Genomic DNA, 18,658 nt, shown 5'->3' with positions numbered 1-18,658 from the left:
CCTGCCGCCGGTGACGTCATGGCCGGTGAAAATCCCCCGTGGCCGCGGGAGCGGCGGTGGCGGCGCGGCCCCGCGGCCCGGCGCGGCCCGCACCATGGCCAAGCACCACCGCACGCCGGCGCGCTCCGCCGAGCCCGTCATCGAGGTCAAGAGCAAGGTAAGCGCCCGCCGGCCACGGGGCCGGTGATGCCGATGCCCACGCCGGTTCCGCCGGGTCACGACCGAGCGCGTCGCCCCCGCGCCGGGCAGCGCACGTGGGGTGGCAGCGCGCAGCGGGGAGCGGCGCGGCAGCCAGGCCGTGCGGGCTCTGCGCTCCCTGCGCCGCGGCGGCGCTGCCCGGAGCCTCCCCGAGCGCAGCCCGGCCCGGCGGCCGCGGCGTCCCGCCACCGTGGGCTCTGCCGGGCCGCGGGCTGGCTCGGCGCGGCCGTGGGAACGCCGCGGCGGAGCGCTCGCCAGATGCGCAGGGCGCCGGTGCGCCGTTCCGGCAGCCCCGCCGGTGCGGGGTGGCCCCGCCGGTGCGGGTGTGCGGGGTGTGCGGTCACCCTGGGGACGCACCTCGCCCAGATGTGCACTCGCCCAGATGTGCGTGCTCGCCAAGGCGCGCTCGTCCCCGGCTATGCCATCACCCAGATGTGCGCCCCCAGGAAGGGACGAGCCCCTGTCGCGCCTCCAGATGTGCACACCTGCATGACTGTGCGCTCGCCCAGCTGTGGTCTCCCGCAGACGTGTCTGCTCATCCAGATACGTGCTCACCTGGCACACCCTTGCCCAGATGTGCGCGGTCGCCCAGATATGCACCATTGTCCACCTGTGCCCGCCCACCCACCCCTGTGCTCGCCCACCCACCCCTGTGCCCATCCACCCACCCCTGTGCTCGCCCAGACGCGTGCACTCCCTTTCTGCACCCCTATCCAGCTGTGCGCTCGCCCAGCTGTGCCTCCGCCTGCCCGGGACCCCCGGCAGGGTGCAGGGTGCCCTCCTTCCCAAGCCGTGGTGGCCACCGCCTGCCCCGACAGCTGGGGTGTGACCCCCGCGGGCAGCGCGATCCTCGCGGCGCTCCTCAGCCTGTTCTTAATTGGCTTCCCGTTCGTCGTGACGGAAGGAGGCATTAATTAGCGCTGTTGCTCACCAGGTGCTACGGCAGCGCCCGTGTCGCAGGGAAGGGCCTCCCGGCAGCACGGAGTCTGCCACGGCTGGTGGTACGGCCAGAGGGTCCTTCCTCTGCCGCGGGGCCGTTTTTTGCCCCATCATTTCAGAAAAACGGCTTCCCTCCTTTTACTTTGTTTTTGGGACGGGCTCCTCCTGACTGGCTCTGCCCGCCCTGGGGCAGCTCTGTGTGGTCCCCTGCCTGCATCAGTCCTGCCAGCCTGCCCAGAGTCACCCTCTTCCTCCTCTTCCTCGTCCTCCTCTGCAGTTTGACGCTGAATTTCGCCGCTTTGCCATGAAGCGCTCCAGCGCCGGCAGCTTCCAGGACTTCTACCAGCTGCTGCAGACAGTGCACCAGATCCCGCGGGTGGACGTGCTCCTGGGCTACACAGACATCCACGGCGACCTCCTGCCCATCAACAACGACGACAACTACCACAAAGCCCTGTCCTCTGCCAACCCCCTCCTCAGGGTCATCATCCAGAAGAAGGGTAAGCGGGGCACTGGACGTGTCCTCCTGCCAAGAGAGATGAGCAGTGCTGCTGGTTCCACCTTTGGACTGTGCCAGCAGGGCCTGGCTGGTCACATACCCTCCAGCCACTGCTTTGGGGATGGATGTGGAGATGGTGGCACTGGGAGGCTGCCAGAACCCTGCCAGGGCTCTCCCTGGCAGCTGAGGGCATCTGCCTCAGCCCAGCCCATGCGACTGGTGAGCAAAGGCAGATCCTTGCAGTTTGCCCCTTTGAAGTTTTCCAGCCAAGCTTGCATGGGCTCCCAGATAACACTCATGTTACTCCCGTGAGCACTGTGCCAGCAGCCCCATCCAGCTTCCTGCCCTGAGGGGGTAACAGCCATCCTTTTGGCAGAGCTCTCAGTGTGCCAGGTGCTGCTGGATTTTCAGTGTTGAGAAGAGGCTTGGTGCCTTCCTGTCAGACCAGGGGTTTGCCCTTACCTTAGTGGCATATTCCCAGGGATCCACTTCTTCTACCAGGTACACCTGATAGCATCCTGATAGCAGCATCCTGGTGAGGATGAAAGCCTCCAAGTGACAAACACTCAGTATTTCTCCTGTGTGCAGGGAAAACAAGCCCATCCCCTTCCATTCAGTTTAGTAGCACCGAGGTTTTCTCTTTCATAGCATCATCAGTCAGCAGTTCACAGAGCCAGAGCCACAGGGTCAGCACAGCATCCAGAGTGAGTCTGTGTTTCCAGCTCGTGTTAGCAGTATGAAGTCTCTGGGTGAGAGATGATGCTGGTGGCCAGCCCTGGCTGCTGTGTCAGTTTTCCTGGGCTTTTGCATCAGGGTGGTGTGGGATGCCCTGGACATGTGTTTCCCCTGTGGCCACATGGTGTGGGGGCTGGCAGCAGCTCCAGCACTGCTGGAGCTCGTGGTGCTCTCAGGAGCTGTCACTGCCAGCTCTGAACCATCCCCTGTTCCTGGCCCAGTGCTTGGACCCAGGCTGTGACATGGAGAGCCAGTGCAGGGGTGGGTGTGTCAAGGCTGCAGTGGGACCAGACCATCACTCCTGCTCCCAAGCCTGTGGGCTGCTGGAAAAGCCTGTGAGGGCTGACTGTGCCAAGACAGCATAGCGTGGAGAGGGAGCAGGCAGAGCCTGGCTCCATGGGTAACATGATAAGGAAGGCGAGCAGTCAGCACCAGGGAGCTGCAGCACCCAGCTGTGCCCGCAGGAGAGGGGCTGCAGGGCTGGCAGCACCACAGGGAGGTGAGCAGAGAGGCCAGGAGCAAGTCCTGGGTGAATCACAGCTAATTTAAAATGGATCCAGGTCATCCCGAGGCTGGGCTGTCGTTGAACCGGTCTGGGTCGCTGAGGAATGTGGCTGCAGAGCCTCTCCCCCCGCCGGGTGCAGGGAGCTGTGCACACACACAGGTGTGCTCCTGGCAGTGGGCTCCGCAGCAGCCAGCCCCGCCACAGCAGGGCAAAAAGCAAAGGCTGCAGCTGGGCTCCCCTCTGTGCCATCACACCGGTGGGTGAAGCCATCCCTGCAGGGCAGCCTGGCTGGGACAATGGCACTGACCCTCCTTGGCTGGGCCCAGGCTCATGGGAAGGGCAGGGGAAGGTGTGGGACATTGCCAGGGCCACCGTGGGGCTCTTCCTTGGCGTGCTGGACCTGCCTGGCCCAGCCACTCTGCACCCCTTGGAGAGGAGCTGTGTGCTGAAATAGCTGTGGGAAAGCCTCCGCCACCCTTCCCCGAGCTAAAAATATGCCAAGACTGTGTGTGCAGGGAGATATTTATAAACCAGGAGCCCTGGCAGGCTGGCTTGGCTAGGGAGAAATCCCATGTCCCCTGGGCTTGGGGACATCCCTAGCAGCCCTGCAGCTGGAGCAGGGTCCGGATGCTGGTGGGGGACACTGTGCAGAATGTACTGACCATGGAGCATCCAGATGTGGGCTCCCCCATGGAAAGAGATGGGGAGAAACCAGAGAGGAACCAGGGGCTGCTCCCCAGAACCTGGTGGATGAGGCCAAGAGTGATGGGCTAGAGCTGAGCCCCCCAGAGCAGCCCCAGGCCACGGTCCAGAAGGAGGGAGTCAAACCCTGTATGAAGGTGCCTGATGGTGGAATAAGAGACATGGGCACAAATCACAGTCTGGGGTATTCAGGGGCCCTGAGCATACTGCAGCCCTGGGATGAATTTCCAGGAGGTGGGGAGTCTCTGTCCTTGGGAATGGCAGAGTTCTGCAGGACACAGTGGTGGCTATCACCAACCCATGCCAGCGATAGCCCTGCTCTGGTGGGGCAGAGGACTCTGGTGCTGTCTCCTGGGGCTGGACTCACCCTAAGGGAGCTGGTTGCCACCACAGCACACTTGTGTGGGGGGTCCTCTCTCCACAAACCCAAACTGGGGCATGGCTGCAGCTCCCAGGCCATCAGGGCTGGCAGCTCTAGTGTTAAACTGCAGAGTTTGGCTTAAAGTGTGATTAAGGCTGAATCACTGCCTCGATCCCACTAATCCTGGCCTGTGTGCCTGTGTACGCTGGGTAATCCCAGGAGATGGGCCCCAGCGGAGACAGGCTGCAGGGAAAGCCAGGCTGATGATCTGGGGAGGAAAAGCCGGTGGGACCTGTGAGCAGGGCCCTTCTGCTGAGCACCTGGGGCCAAGGGCACGCGCTCACGTCCCCGGAGCTGCAGTGCCTGACCCGTGTCCTCCCTCGCTCCCTGCAGCCGAGTCTGACGCCAGCGTCTTCGCCTCCAACTCCTTGCAGCGGAAGAAGAAAGGGCTGCTGCGCCCAGCACACTACAGGGCCAAGCCTCACCTCCTCATCGGGATGCCCCAGGACTTCCGCCAGATCTCCTCCATCATCGACGTGGACATCCTGCCCGAGACGCACCGGCGCGTGCGGCTGCACAAGCACGGCTCCGACAAACCGCTGGGCTTCTACATCCGCGACGGCGTCAGCGTGCGCGTGGCCCCGCAGGGCGTCGAGAAGGTGCCCGGCATCTTCATCTCCCGCCTGGTGAAGGGCGGCTTGGCTGAGAGCACGGGGCTGCTGGCCGTCAGCGACGAGATCCTGGAGGTGAACGGCATCGATGTGGCCGGCAAGTCCCTGGACCAAGTGACAGACATGATGGTGGCCAACAGCCACAACCTCATCATCACCGTCAAGCCGGCCAACCAGCGCAACAACGTCATCCGCAGCAGCAAGGCCTCGGGCAGCTCCGGCATGTCCACGGACAGCACCCCCAGCCAGCAGACCCCCAGCCCGGCCTCGCAGTACCTGAGCAACTACAGCACGGCCGAGAGCGACGAGGAGGGCGACCTGGTCATCGAGAGCGACAGCGCGTCCCACTACGTGCCCGGGGGCTGCCCCAACGGGGGCCCCGCGGACGGACCCCTGCAGCGGAGCCTGTCCCCGCACAGCTCGCGGGGCTCCCTGCAGTCCCTCGGCAGCCACGACGGCAGCCCTGGCAGGGGCAGCGGACGGGAGGATGGCACCCTCCTCACCCTATAGCCGCAGGGGCCACTGCCACTCGGTGGCTGGCCGGGTTCCCGCTGATCTGGGCTGGATGTGGACACCAGGGTGATGATGTGGCCGGCAGCCAGGGGTGGAGAGGGGCTGCCCGCTGCCTTCTCCCCCCGCCCGTGACCCCCAGAGCCCCAGTGTGGGACCCACTCAAGCCAGGCACTGCCCCTCTGAGCGCCCTTGCCTCCTCTTCCAAGCAAGCGGGGGTTTTTAATTGTTTTATTGAAATATGCATCATTAATATATTGCAATGGACAGTAAAACTTTTTCTAGAAAGCGCCGTGCTTGTCCCTGGTTCATGTCACTGCAGGGAGGAGGGGGACACTGGGTGGGTACCCCAGCCCTGTGCACAGAAGGCAGTGCCTGGGGGCTGTGGCCTTGATCTTTGCTGCTGTGCTAGGTGACCCCACTGAGATTCATTGTGGCTGTTCCAGGACACAGGTCCAGGCTGTTTTGGGCAGCTGCCTGGCCTGATGCAGCCAGCCTTGCTTGGTCCTGCCATTCCCACCTTGTCCCTGCTGCAGGGACACTCACTAATGCAGGGGACACCTGGTCAGGCAGCAGCACCTTGGCTGTCACTCAGCCCTGCAAATGCTGCTGGGGATAGTGCAGCCCCATCCTCCTTCTTCAGCCCCAAGCTCAGGGCAGGGGGTCCACACCTGCCCCTGCTGCTCTGCTGGGGCTCCCAGCACTCTCAGTCCCTCTCCCAAAAGTGCCAAGCTGATGGTGGCACTCACTGCTGCCAAGGGCTTGTGGTGGGACGTGCAGCTCTCAGGGTCTGAAAAGCCAGCACCAACTCTCTGTTCAGAGCCTCAGGCCAGGGCAGGCTGGGGTGCAGCAAGGGCTGAGGACACTCGTGGCACACAGCCAGGGCCCAGACAGAGCAGAGAGCAGATCTGGCAGCAGGGCTGGTTAGCCCAGGCTGGTTTATGGGCAGGGAGGTGCCCAGGGGCTGTGCCCATGGCCCCCAGTCACTCTCACCCAGCCGGCTCAGCCTGGCTGTGGGGTTTGCCCTGAGGTGGCCCCAGGGGCACATGAGGTGATTTTCCAGCTGGCATCTCACCTCCTCCAGCCCTCCAGTGCCAAAATGCTCCCCACGCCTTGGCAGCAGCGTCAGCCCTGACATCCCAGGGCACTGCAGTGTGCCAGGTGGCACAGGCAGGGCTAGGATACTCCACAATATCCCCACCCCACAAAATCCTGCCCAAGATGGAGCAACCCCTGCAAAAAGGCAGCTGCTTGGGGGATCCACACACAGCATCCCCACCCTGTGTAGCAAATGGGAATGGAACAACAGCACAAGCTGCAAGAAGGGAAAACCTGACGGGATTTCAGGGGAAAAAGTATTCCCCCTGAGGCCAGCACTGTCTGGAAACAGAGCCCCAGCAAGGTGATGGGGGCAAGCCCCTCCCTGGAGATTCTCCTAATACAGCTGGATGTGGCTCCAAGCTGTGGCACCGTGCCCCTGCTGAGCAGGAGATGCACCAAGCCCTCCAGCCATCCCTTACAGCTTCTTCATGCAGCAAGATCCCTGCAAAGGTCTGCACAGGCTCCTGCATGGCAGCTGAAGGTAAGGCAGCAGTGAGCTCACCTATGTGATGGCACCTGCCAGCCCTGTCCTGCCAGCCTGTAGATGGAGATCCAGCAGGATTTTGCACATTCTCCAGTCCATGTCCCAGCACCCAGTGAAACCCACGGCTCATCCCCTGCCTGCACTGTGCCAGTGCTGATGCTTTCTGCTGCCCACACCATTCCTCAGGCCCTGCTGGGCCCACTGCGAGCTGCACACACACTGCAGGATGCAAATGATGATTTATTGGAGTATCTCCTGCCCCACCGACAACAAAGGCTTCTCCAGACATCTGACCAGACCCTCCTGACAGCTCAGCCCTTCCCTGGGCAGAAAACACTGCAGCTCTGTGCCTCTTTCTTGTCCCCAAGCTGTCCCCTGAGCTCTCAGGTGCTCAGGATGAGCCATGACCACAGTCCAGCTCAGGAGAAAGAGAATCACAAGGAATACCACAGGCATCAGCACAAGAGACCTCCTACCAGTTTCTAGAAGTAGGAAAAAAGGGGAAAGTAAGAGGTGATGTCACAGATCCAGAGCAGAGAGCTGATCTGTGAGAAGTCAAGCAGCAAAGACAACTGCTCTCCAGACCACTGAGCAGGGCCTTTATTAGGGCATCTCCCTCCCTTTTCTGTGGACAAAACACAGCACTGAAAGGTGAGCAAGAGATGCCAGCTGAGTACTGGACACTGTTACTGGCACCTGCATGGGCCCAGGTCTGGAATGTGGCTTCCTCTCCTTCTCTCCCAAAAAGTGATGTCCATTCCTGCCCAGCAACAAAGGATGTTCAGGCAGAGCAGCACAGCACACCTGGCCCCACCAGCTCAGGAGTCCAACTTGATGAAGACTTTTGGCCTTGAGAAAATTTTGATTGCCTCGTCTATCTGGGAGAGCTTCCTCTCGAGCTCCACCCGCTTCTTCTGCATCCTGAGGCTGTCTCCACGCATTGGCAGCAGAACCAGGTCCTTTATCAGCTGCTCCTGGCCTGTAAAGAGAAAAAAAGAAGTTGTGTAAGTTGAAAAGCAAAGAAATCCACCCTTTTTCTAGTACTATGAACACAATGAAAGCACTGGAACAAGTACCTAAAATCCTTCTATTTAAAGCTCAGCTGGATAAAGACCTGGGGGAGCTGCTCCAGCTTTGAGAACCAAGGATTGGACTAGAGACCTCTGAAGGTCCCTTCCAGCCAACATCTTTCTAAGATTTTAGGAGCAATAGCAACCCTGACATCAAGTCCCCTGGACAAGTGTGCTCCAGAGAGCCAGTCCTGTAACCTGCAGCACACTGATTCCTCTTTCCACGCACACAGCTCACATCCTGCCTATATATGCCTCAATCCAGGCAACTCTCCAAGTGGCAGGAATGTGTCCCTGTGTCTCTTCTCCCTCACCCTGCCTAGGACTGTTTGTTTTTCTGAGCTGGATTGGCTGGTTTTTTGCTCTTACTCTGTTTCAGGTTGCTGAGGGTCTCCAGGCGCTGCCCCTCGGGCATCATGGTGTGCCCGGGCGGCGTGTCGGGGTCCGGCAGGTTTCGCAGCCGCTCCTCCGTCTGCTTGCGCCACAGCTCCTTCCTCTCCAGCAGGCTGCAGGCAAAGAGAGCACGTGTCAGCACATCTGGCACAGGCAGAGGCCAGGAATGTGCCCTTCAAACCCTGCAGGGTTCCGTGTCACTGGATGAGGACCCCAGGGAGCCACGTGCTGGCACACCTGTTCATGGTGGGGGATACACTGTGTTTAAACCACATATGTGGACCAGCAAATGTGCTCCACATGCACAAAGGGCTGCTGGGGGAGATGCACTCAGGCCAGCACGTGCTCCTTGGAGACAAGGGCTGCTGCTCCTCGATTCTGGCTCACTGAGTCCTTGCCAAACCATCTGTGGGTCAATGGCAGAATGAAGTCAGACAGCAGCTCACGGCCAGGGATGCTGGCAGAGCACAGCACAGCCAAAGGACTGGCACCACAGTCAGCCATAGGACAGGGTCTGTTTCCCATGCAGAACCTCAAAATGCACAGCACTAGCTGGATTTTCCCCAGAACCCAGGCCCAAGGCAGGATGAACACTTGTGAGGCAGAGCGAGCTCTGTGCCTCTCCAAAACCAGACCTTTTCATGCCAAACCTACATCACATGGAACAAAGCCTACAAAGGGGCAGGTCAAGGCACACAGAGCTTCCCCATATCAGCATCATGGTACAACAGCAAGCAAGGGAGGAAGAGACAAAACTCCCTCTGAGCCCTGTCACACTTGGTCAAGCCAAGAAAGCAGGAGGGACAGCGTTGACTCCCCAGTGACAGAAACCGGCACTGCTGCACATCAAGAGCACCTCTGTGCCCAGCCCATCCCTCCAGGCACAAACCAGGGCGTGCATCAAGGCTGTGACAGTCTGGTGGAGCAGAGAGGGGCACACATACTACTGGGGGACGTGGCCCTTCTGCCTGGCGTTGTAGTGCTCCTGCTGGCGGTGCCGCTGCTGCCGCAGCTCGGCCAGCGCCTGCAGGGACTGCGAGCGGCGCAGCGGGGCCCGCCGCGCAGCGCACGCGTTGTGCCTGATGAAGTCAACGCTCCTGCCCTCCGCCTGCACCTGCAAAAACACACAGAGAGGCATCAGGGGCAGGCTGGGCATGTGCTGCCACTGTGCACGCGAGGGGAAAAGCGAGAATGCACCACATGATGAATTGTATGACAGCAGGACAGGCAGAACCTCGGCACAGCCTGTGTCAGCGTGCAGCCACAGACAGGCAGGAGCTGTGGCCATGGTTTGGGAAGGCAGGCACCTAAAGCCAAGCCTGATCCTGGCCTCTTTAAGGTCCTCAAGATGACCACAGGCCTTAAAAGCCAAAAGGACAGAAAAACCCAGGCTTGACGTAGTCCCCATGGCTCCTACTGGAGCGTTTTGAGGGCAGAGATAAAACAGGTTGGGTGCTCACCAGGCCAAGAAACTCAACAGAACCCCTGGCAGAGCAGGAACTTTGCTGATCCTTGGGGCACTTGCCCAGAGACAGCACCTCCACCACATCTATTCTGCTGGACAAAACAGTGGAGAGGGTGGCTGTGTTTGCATTTAAGATTTCCCTGATCTTCCTCCTTTGTAGATGATGTCCTGTTTAATTGAGTCATTCATGGCATTTAGGAACCAACAAACTGACAATCTCACCATTGCCAAGGGAAAAGGACATGAGTCATGGAGCTGTTTAGGACCTCCCAAACAGACTACTTGAAAGGTTTAAATACTAATGCTGATTTAACTCTCCTTACTAAAACACACACTCATTTCCCAAATTTTTATCTAACATCCAGAAGCCACAGTTCCTTTGATTACAGTGGGAACAGCCTCCAAAACCCCGAGACCTCCTGCAAAGCCATTGGAAGAGCAGATTTGAGATTGCTGACATGAGGAGGTGGAATTTTCACAGTGAACTTCATGATCTCCTTAACTATGAGTGAGGATGAAGCTAGAATTAACAGTCCCTGAATATCCATCTCAGCACCCCAGTGAGCAGGAGCAGTATTTACAGGATCTCCCTACTCAAGCAGCACATCTGACCCACCACTTCAGAAGAATGGATTTTCCATGCCAGAAATCCCTGGGATGGATGCAGTTAGTGTGTAACTCACCTTGGTTTCAGCACCCTGTGCCTCTGGAGCCTCTGTGTCTGCTCCTGCTCCTGCCCTGACAGGCCTTGGGGACAGTGGTCTGCATGGCTTGATCCCAGAGCCGCAGCGGGAATACGCCCTCAGGAAATTCACAGCCTCGGGATTGGGAGGTGGAGAGGTCTCCTGGGAAAGGCAAGAAAAGATCCACCAGTGGAGGGAGGCTGGGGCAAAGAAAAACCCTCTCAACCAAGTTTGGGTGGTCAAGCATGAGCTCAGCCCCACAGGTTTCCAGCAGGCACAGGACAGCACAAGCTTTCTGCCATGGCCTGGCAGAAGCTCCTGGGGAAGATAATCTGTAATGAGCCAGCAAAGGCCAACAAATAGCAACAGATCCAGACCTGGCCACAGAATGAATGGCTGAGAAACAGGGGGAACTCTGCAGAAGCAATTTGGATCAAGCAGGTAGGCACAAGGCTGCCTGCTGAGGTGCTGTTCTCCAGGGCTGCTCTGCTCAGCACCTCACCTCTGTGGTTTTATCCCTCTGGAAAGAAGCAGAGAGTGAGGGAGTCTGGTGGGATTGCATCTGAGGGGCATCTTCAAAGGCTGTGCCACAGGGTGACAGTATCTGATGTCCAGCAGGTGGTCAGACAGTCTTGCTGCAAACAATCCCTGAAAACTGAAAGCTGACACTGTGGCAAGTGGGTGACCTTATGAAAAATGCAGCTGGGGCTCTGCTCTGCCCTTGGGAGTGATGGGAACTGCACAGGGCCACCCGCAGATCTTTAGAAATACCCAAGGTCTGAGCTGAACTGCAGCTCCCTGGGGAAGATTTCCTCTTGCCTGGCCCATTGAGCTGGGCAGAGCTGCAGACATTTGGTGGGACTGGGCAGCCAAATTGGTGGGTTTGGTGTGAGGAGCAGGGTATGGGATGTCCTCAGCACTGCCCAGACTGCTCATGCTCCAAAGATGATCAGTCTTGTTTCAACAAGAGATCTGGATCTCTCTGGTAAGTTAATGAGAATTGCCTTCACCTAGCACAGCTGGTAAAGCTGACTGAGTCTGACCTCAGGAGCACAGAGCACAGCTTGCCCCATCTCCCTCCACGGGAGCACTGGGACTGCCAGAACCCTTTCCAAGACAAGTGCTACAGCTAACAGCCTCAGGGACAGGTGACAGAGAAAAAACTGCATTAGTCATCAAGATCCAGCGGAATCAACTGAAACTCTGAGCAGCAGCAGCTCTACAGAAGATGGAGATGCTTCACAGGGAACACCTCAGCTCCAGGAGAGCCACAGCAACAGTTAAAGCATCATGAGTCAGTGGCAGGGCCTCTCTGGAGGAGCACACAGAGCACAAGTAACTCACCACGCAGAACCTGCCTGCGCAGAGACCACCCCCTTTCCCCAAAACAAAGGAAGAAATGAGCTCAATCTTCCTCTCACCCAGAGGATTTGTCAAACAAGAGCGTAGGCTTGCGTTCTTGAAGCACTCGTGGGTTTGCTCCCATGAGTGGAAGGGTCACAGATACCAAGGAGGTTGGTGACACACCAGGAAAAAGGGAAACAGCAGCTGGAACCACTGGCTTAGGACTCATCTGGCCAATTATTACAGTTTTTATCAACACACATGATTTTTACAGTTGTTATCAATATACATCATTTTAAGCATCAAAAGCTGGCCACAGACGAAAGGGAAGCAATGTAGAGATAAGAAGGAACTTAAAGGCTCCAACTCAGCACCCTCACAGGCTGTGCTGATGTATGAGGCCTCAAGCCTGACTGCCTGGAGATGTCTGTGTGCCCCCCAGAGCAGTGGATATTCACCAGGACAATCACCTGGGGAAGAATGTGTGGAACACACTGCCCACTGTGTATGCAGAGGGTGGGAACAGATGGACTGAGGCTCAGTGCAGCCTGCTGATCTTGCCTCTGGGTAAAACACCACAGCCTTTTAGCACAAACCCCAGAGAAGTGCTGCCCCAAACATGGGGAGGCTGAAAAGCCAGATGGGAGCATCCCCTGGCAGAAAATACAGCTATGAGAGGGAAGCAGGACAGGGATTATGGCAGCAATCACTGTCTGGACCAAACCACACGCACACTGTGTGCTTCAGCACTGAGATGCCCCCAGACCCTGCAGGCCCCAGGACTCCCCTGTCTCCATCACCCCACTGTTCCCCAAGCCTGGAGAGTTCAAGAGCTCCTCCATAGATACCAACCTGCAGTTTGGCCTTCACCTTAGACTCCACATTTTCATATTTCTGGGATTTCCAGAGAGCTTTCACAGGCTTGGGCTGGCTGAGCTCTTGGGCTCGCTCCTTCTCTTTGCACTTCTTCTGAATCTCCTTTATCCGCCTCACGTTTTCCTTCTCGTAGTCCTTGGCCTCCTTCCCTGCTCAGCAAGGGGAGACACACCTTCACCTCCCAGACACGGCCACAGATCCCTCCCAAAGCTGGCCCAACAGCCAGGAGAACCTTGTCTCTCCTGCAGACTAGCCCATGTCTGCATCCTGCCCCTGCTAGATGCACACTCCTGGACTGGCTCCTCTGCCAGAGGATCCCCCCGTGCCCAGGTGAGCATCAGGACAGGTCTGTGCACACTGCTGGTGTCCACAGCCTCCCTTGTTCTCCTCTTGTCCCAATATGGCCTGTGCCAGACAGGCCATGCCAGCCCCCTCTGAAGAGCAAGGTCAGTTCCCAGTTCAGCTCACGTGGTGTTTCTAAAGTAGAGAAGGCAGCAGAGCCTTGAACTTGCTTTGTTCCTGGTTTCAGGACATTATCCCACATTGACACAGCAAGATTATGGATTAGGACTCTGTTTTGTTTCGTTTTTGAATCAAAAATTATCCTTCCTTGGGCTCCCCAAGGCAGGGAACATCTCAGCTGACATAACCAGATGCTCATCTCTTCCCTCCCTGGTTTGGACACAGCACTTGTGGCATCTACCACGCTGGCACCAGCTCAGGGCAATGCCAGCACAAGAAATAAATTAAAATTACACACAGGGCTCAACCTTATCTCCTTCCTGGAGCTCTGAATGTATTCTGGGTGACATCCCTGTCCTGGAGAAGGGAACATCTTCTGTGAAGATGTTTTCACATCCACATCCACAGGCATCCTTCCCAAATCCTGCCTGGCTTCACCAACTAGGAACTCGCCACGTTAAACATCCTCAATACATCAAGGTGTTTTTTGATTCATATAGAATTTTTACTACAAAGAAGTCCAAATTTTTGCACCTTTTTTCAAGTCCCTCTTCCCATCCTAAACCTGAGACTGGAGCCAAAGCATCACTGGCTGCAGCACAGGTGACTCCACTGCCAGGCCAGAGCTGCAGATGGGTGACCAGCCCTGTGAAGCTCAAGCTCTGCTCAGGCAGCAGATCCTGGGAATCCCCCTCAAATGCTTCACCCCACAGGCAGCTGAAGGCAGCAGTGATTTGGCTGTACTTACTCTTAGCTGGCATGCCCCCATCAAGGGAGATGCCTTCGAGCTGCAGCAGGAGGCCGAGTGTCCCTCTGTGTCCCCTCTCCAGGAAGCCCTTTCCGCTGGGGCGGATGCGAGGGGCTGGCTGGGCCTGGTGGGCACTGCCCGGGGCAGGGGAGGGGCTGGCAGCTGGGTCCAGGGTTAAATAGAGCTTCTCAGCATTTCCTTCCAGCCTCCCTCGAGCTGCAGGGAAAGAAAAAGGGGAACCTTGTCAGGAAATGATCTTGCCTCGGTTTTCTGCATCCACAGCCCACAAACAACGTGGTGACCCCCTCTTCACCTCTGCCTTATGCTTTCCCATCCTTCAAACAGCTGCACAGACTACTTTAGGATCACCATCAGGAGCACCTTCACCAGTGTGAATAGAGACTGTCGAGGACTCCAAGGGATAAGGACATCAAGCTGTGTCACACCAAAGCACAAACCCCCAAACTGTTCCAAGCATGAAGGACTCACCTGAGAGGGGTCGTTTGTAATACTCTGGAAAGAGTGCTGGGTCTGGAGGAATGGGTCCAGAAATCCTGGATGGCCCTTCACACATCCTGCCACACGTTGCTCTGCCACAGAAACAACCACCAGAACAGAAATGAGCAGGGCTCAGTGAGCCACTGAAAAGCTACATTTAATATGTATATATATCTGTATAGGGGAATTTCTGACTTTCATTTGACACCTCACCCCCAGCTCCAGAGATGTCCTGCAGGTAGAAACCACCCCAAATTGGACTCCATGCAGGTGAAATAAGGGGTCCAGCAGCCCTGTCCCTAATGTGGGTCAGTGTTTTAACCAGTGCTGCAAATGCCCACAGTTGCTGTAATATTGGTACCTTCACTACACAAAATCCTTCATGGCTTTGTTCTCCCATATGGAAACACTGAATGCAGACACAGAAGGAGTGAACAGGAAACACCAGGTAGGTGGCCACCATCTGACAGCTTTTAGCCTGAGATTTGAATTATCCTGGACCCTGGGCTCCCTCTAAATGGCTCCTGTGGTTCAAACACAATTTGTCCAGGGGAAGCTGAAGCTCCTGCCCCACATGGCCATGTCCTCCCCGAGAACACACCTGGGCTGTCACCACCCCTCAGCAGGCCAGGGCTGACCCCAGAAGGACAAACACTTTACAAAAACACAATACATTTCCCTCCAGGACCACGTGGGGCAGAGACTGGATTTCTGGGAAAGAGCCCAGATGGTTTCTCAGGTCTTGGGGACAACAGAGAATAACATGTTTTTCATTTTTCATTGTTTTTCATTTTCATTTTTCATTGAAGTACTTTTCAAAGCAGCACAGAGCCACAAGTCCCTGCCCTGACTCACACAGGCCCCTGTTGCTTCTCTTCTCTCCATGACAGAAGCACAGAACCCTTCTACCAGGAAGGGACAGGAGCAGTCAGCATCAATTTCCCCGCACTGTTCACCTGGTCAGCATTTTTATACCTAGAACAAACCCTCAGAACATGAGCATGCAGGATGCCACACAGCAGGCACAGACTGCTGCTGAGCTCTCAGCAGATGCCACAAGAGCCTCATCAGAGTCACACCACAATTCTGACAGGCGCCAGGGCAGCTGGGCTGGAGTCACTGCTGTAAGAGCTGGGGCTACAGCCTGCACTCCCTGACTCCTGAGGCAGTAATTTAAACATTTCTGAGACAACTCCAGGGGCAGAACTCCTTCCAGGATCCTCAGCATGCCAGCACTGACGGGACGCAGCATCTGCAGTTTAATTTATAAACCAATAAAGGATCAGTGCAAGGCTGAGTGAATCTGACTCATAGCAACTAATGCACTGCAGTCTTCCTTGCTAAATCACCCCTGTTGACATGAGACCCATTAGCAAAATGCTGTTATTCATCTCCTGGACACAACGGCAGAGGCAATGCAAGCAGTGCTGACTGCTGCACACCAGCATGCATGTGCAGCCTCTGCCCAGCTGCTCTGGAAAAGCTATTTCTGAAAAGCAGGCACAGACTCTCAGCCAGAGATAAAAGGATGCTGGCTTGGTATTATTTAATCTCCTCGATAATGGATCAACTAAGCCAGAACAGCCTCTCTCATTCTAGAGGGAAAAAAAAAAAGAAAGCGTTCACCATGAGATCACTCCAGAACAGCTACTGGCTTTGAAATGCACATCTGATCTTGATGTGAACTCAGGTCCCAGCCCAGTGATTTACACGTAAAATGACAGGCTGGAATCAAGACCTGTAACAGAGCAGACAATTATTGCGGGGGACTGAGGAGGAAAGGCAGGCTGAGGGGAGGCGGGGGATGGAGGGCTCCTTTTGTACCTCCACATCCCAGCTGCACCCTGCCCTGCTGCAGGGAATTTGCAAATGACACCCACTCCCTGATTTGCAAGTCACATCACCTCTGGCATGGGATCCTGCAGGATCAGACAGCCTCATTACAGCAGGGAGCATCTTGCCTGTGTAGGGACCTACAGGGACACGAGCCCCCAGCAGCAGTGTCCCAGCCAGACTAACAGGGACACACTTCCCCAGCTGCTGCCCTGCTCCTGCTGACCACGGGGACACGACGAGAGACCCTGATGGCTCACTCCTGCCCAGAGGGACTCTGCTGTCATTGCCACCTGCTTCATTTCTCGGGACACCTCTGCAGCACCAACAGCCCTGTGCTGAGCCAATTCCACCCCTGCCTCTGCACCAAACAAGTCACTTCTTTCACTGGGTTTGTTTTCTGCCCGTGTAACCTTCTGTCCAAAAGGAACATGACTTTTGCATCCACAGGGGGATCAGAGAAGCACTGGAGCATGGACCAGGGAAACACAGCAGGAGCTCGGAGTTATGAACACAGAGGAGAGGGATGAGGGGACAGGGTCAGCCCTCTTGGGGGCTTTCCTGCACCCAGGAGAGCATCTGCTTTACCATCACATCAGCAACCCAAACACCAGCAGTGCAGTACCTGACCTGCTGCCACCAGGCACACACCATTTATACATTCACAGGCCGTGAGATTCAGGCACACTCTGCAGAAGCAGGCTGAATAAGTCCAGGCAAACAGATATTTGTGTGCCACTCCTCTCTGCTGCTGTCCCCAGCCAGCCTGCAGACTCCCTAGGGAAGAGTCACAGCTCCCAGCCACCCTGCACAGCCACAGGAGGCACAGAGCAGTTGCTGGAGTAACCCAATAATCTCAACACTGCTCATTCAGCCCAGCGTGCTGCTCCCATCTCCATCAGAACCATGGCTTTATGCTGGCCTAGGAGCCAAGCAATGCAGGCTCCAGTTCTCTCTCTCCCAGAGTGTCTGCAAGTTTAATAACCATTAACTCGACTCTGTGCCCTTTGCAGCAGCTGACCAAGTGGTAAAAATGCTACTTATTCCCCTGGCAAACTGAGCCCTTTCAGAGCCTGTAAGAACCACAGCTTCCTTTTGTGGCTTGTTTTTGGCATTGTAGTTGAGGTAACTGCAAAACATGGGAACAGACAAGCCTCAGGCAGGTGCATTTCACAGCCTTGAACCCTTGGCATCTGACTTTGAAGCATTCCCTCTTTTTCACAGATGACATTTTCACTGTGCCTGGGTCCCTGGCCAGGAAGCTGCTACCACACACAGAGCTGATGCCAGCCCAGATTCTTGCCTTCGTGAGCCAATCCCTGCAAAAAGCATGGGAAAAAACATCCCACGGTTGTGATAAGCTGTGATAAGCAGAGCAAGTCATCTGCAGCAAATCAAAGGGCTAATCTCCGTGCAGCTGGTCTTGCATGTTTGATTCCTTCCTCAACAGTTTTAGCTGAAATGGAAAGTCACATCAGGATAACTTCCATGCCCGAGGGCTGCACCAGAACAGCACCAATGGATCTGGGATGATTTCTTCTGAAAAACTGGGAGTCAGGATCAGAGGTCAATGTGCTGTGAACCCACCCAGTGGTTTTGTCCCTGGCTAAGCCTTCTCCTTGCTGACTGCTACAGGAGAGATTAATATTCTCCTTTTAATATCATTCCCCACGTGAGTTTACCCAGGTCTCACCAGCTCTTCCCCATCTGCCAGTGTCAAAGACCCATTTTTCCTTTTGTCTCTCTGAAGACAGAGGGACAGGTAAGCCAGGTGTGATGCTGGCATTCGCATTTCGGGGAGCTGGTGTGTACCAACAGCTGTTTAGGAACAAAGCCAGCTTGGACAGTCTGCCCGGGGAGTCAGACACATTTCCTGCTGGGGCAGGAGCTGACCGAGGGCCGTGCTGGGCGCTGGAAGGTGGGCAGAGCCTGATGTGGGCCTCTCAGGAGGGCAAGGGCAGGTGAGGACACGTGGGATTCCTCTGGGATGCACGGACGGGCCCCGTGCTGAGGCTGGAGCTGGTGGGGCAGCCCCGGCTCCTTGGGCCGGGCTGGCACGGGAGATCCACAGCGGCCCGGCCTGCCTGGGGACACGTGCTGAGACCGGACACCGCCGGGGCCGGACACCCCTGAGGACCGGACACCGCGGGGACCAGACCCTCCTGGCCCCCTTCGCCGGGGCTCGGCAGGCGCTGCCAGCAGCGCGGTCCGGGGTGCCGGGGCCCGCAGCCTCCCCCCGCGGCGCTGCCCCTGCCCCGGGCCCGGCGCTCCCCGGCCCGGCTCCCCGCCGCCCCCGGGCCGGGCAGGGCCCGTGCGGCTGCCCCGAGAGGACTCACCGAGGGAGGCCGCGGAGAAGCGCTCCCGGCCGGGCTGGGCTGGGCCCGGCCCCGCCGCTCCCCGGCAACCGCCGCTTCCGCCGGGATGGGCGGGCCCGGCCCCGCGGCCCCGCGCCGCTCCCTGGGCGCCGCCGGCCGTGCCCGGGCAGCCGCAGCACGCGGGGCACGCCGAGCCCCGGCCGGCCCGGTCCTTAATGCACAACATCCGCGTTAAGCGCACACGGACTGCACGGGGCAGTGCAGGC

The 18,658-nt window shown here is 57.3% G+C and overlaps 2 protein-coding genes across 4 annotated transcripts; one reads left to right on the top strand and one right to left on the bottom strand.

The window, feature by feature from the left end:
- Positions 1–7,328, top strand: PARD6A (par-6 family cell polarity regulator alpha). Its single transcript, XM_064387003.1, has 3 exons — positions 1–157; positions 1,415–1,637; positions 4,333–7,328. The coding sequence occupies exons 1-3, from the start codon at positions 95–97 to the stop codon at positions 5,118–5,120; spliced, it is 1,074 nt and encodes a 357-aa protein (XP_064243073.1). The 5' UTR covers positions 1–94; the 3' UTR covers positions 5,121–7,328.
- ENKD1 (enkurin domain containing 1) lies at positions 7,284–18,540 on the bottom strand. 3 transcript variants are annotated; one of them, XM_064387002.1, is made up of 8 exons: positions 18,414–18,540; positions 14,236–14,336; positions 13,747–13,962; positions 12,513–12,685; positions 10,317–10,478; positions 9,113–9,282; positions 8,145–8,281; positions 7,284–7,684 (listed from the first exon to the last, which is right to left on the bottom strand). In XM_064387002.1, exons 2-8 carry the CDS (start codon positions 14,318–14,320, stop codon positions 7,524–7,526), a joined length of 1,104 nt encoding a protein of 367 aa, XP_064243072.1. In that variant the 5' UTR covers positions 14,321–14,336; positions 18,414–18,540; the 3' UTR covers positions 7,284–7,523. The 3 variants fall into 3 exon arrangements, with proteins under 3 accessions (XP_064243072.1, XP_064243071.1, XP_064243070.1); XM_064387001.1 differs by lacking the exon at positions 9,113–9,282 and adding an exon at positions 15,871–15,982 and having other exon boundaries at positions 18,414–18,463; XM_064387000.1 differs by lacking the exon at positions 9,113–9,282.
- Positions 18,541–18,658: the final 118 nt, after the last annotated feature.

This window comes from Passer domesticus, chromosome 12 (assembly GCF_036417665.1).
Source record: "Passer domesticus isolate bPasDom1 chromosome 12, bPasDom1.hap1, whole genome shotgun sequence".
Classification (NCBI taxonomy): domain Eukaryota; kingdom Metazoa; phylum Chordata; class Aves; order Passeriformes; family Passeridae; genus Passer; species Passer domesticus.
The sequence above is the reverse complement of the archived record's forward strand: the minus strand, read 5'-3'. Positions and strand labels throughout refer to the sequence as shown.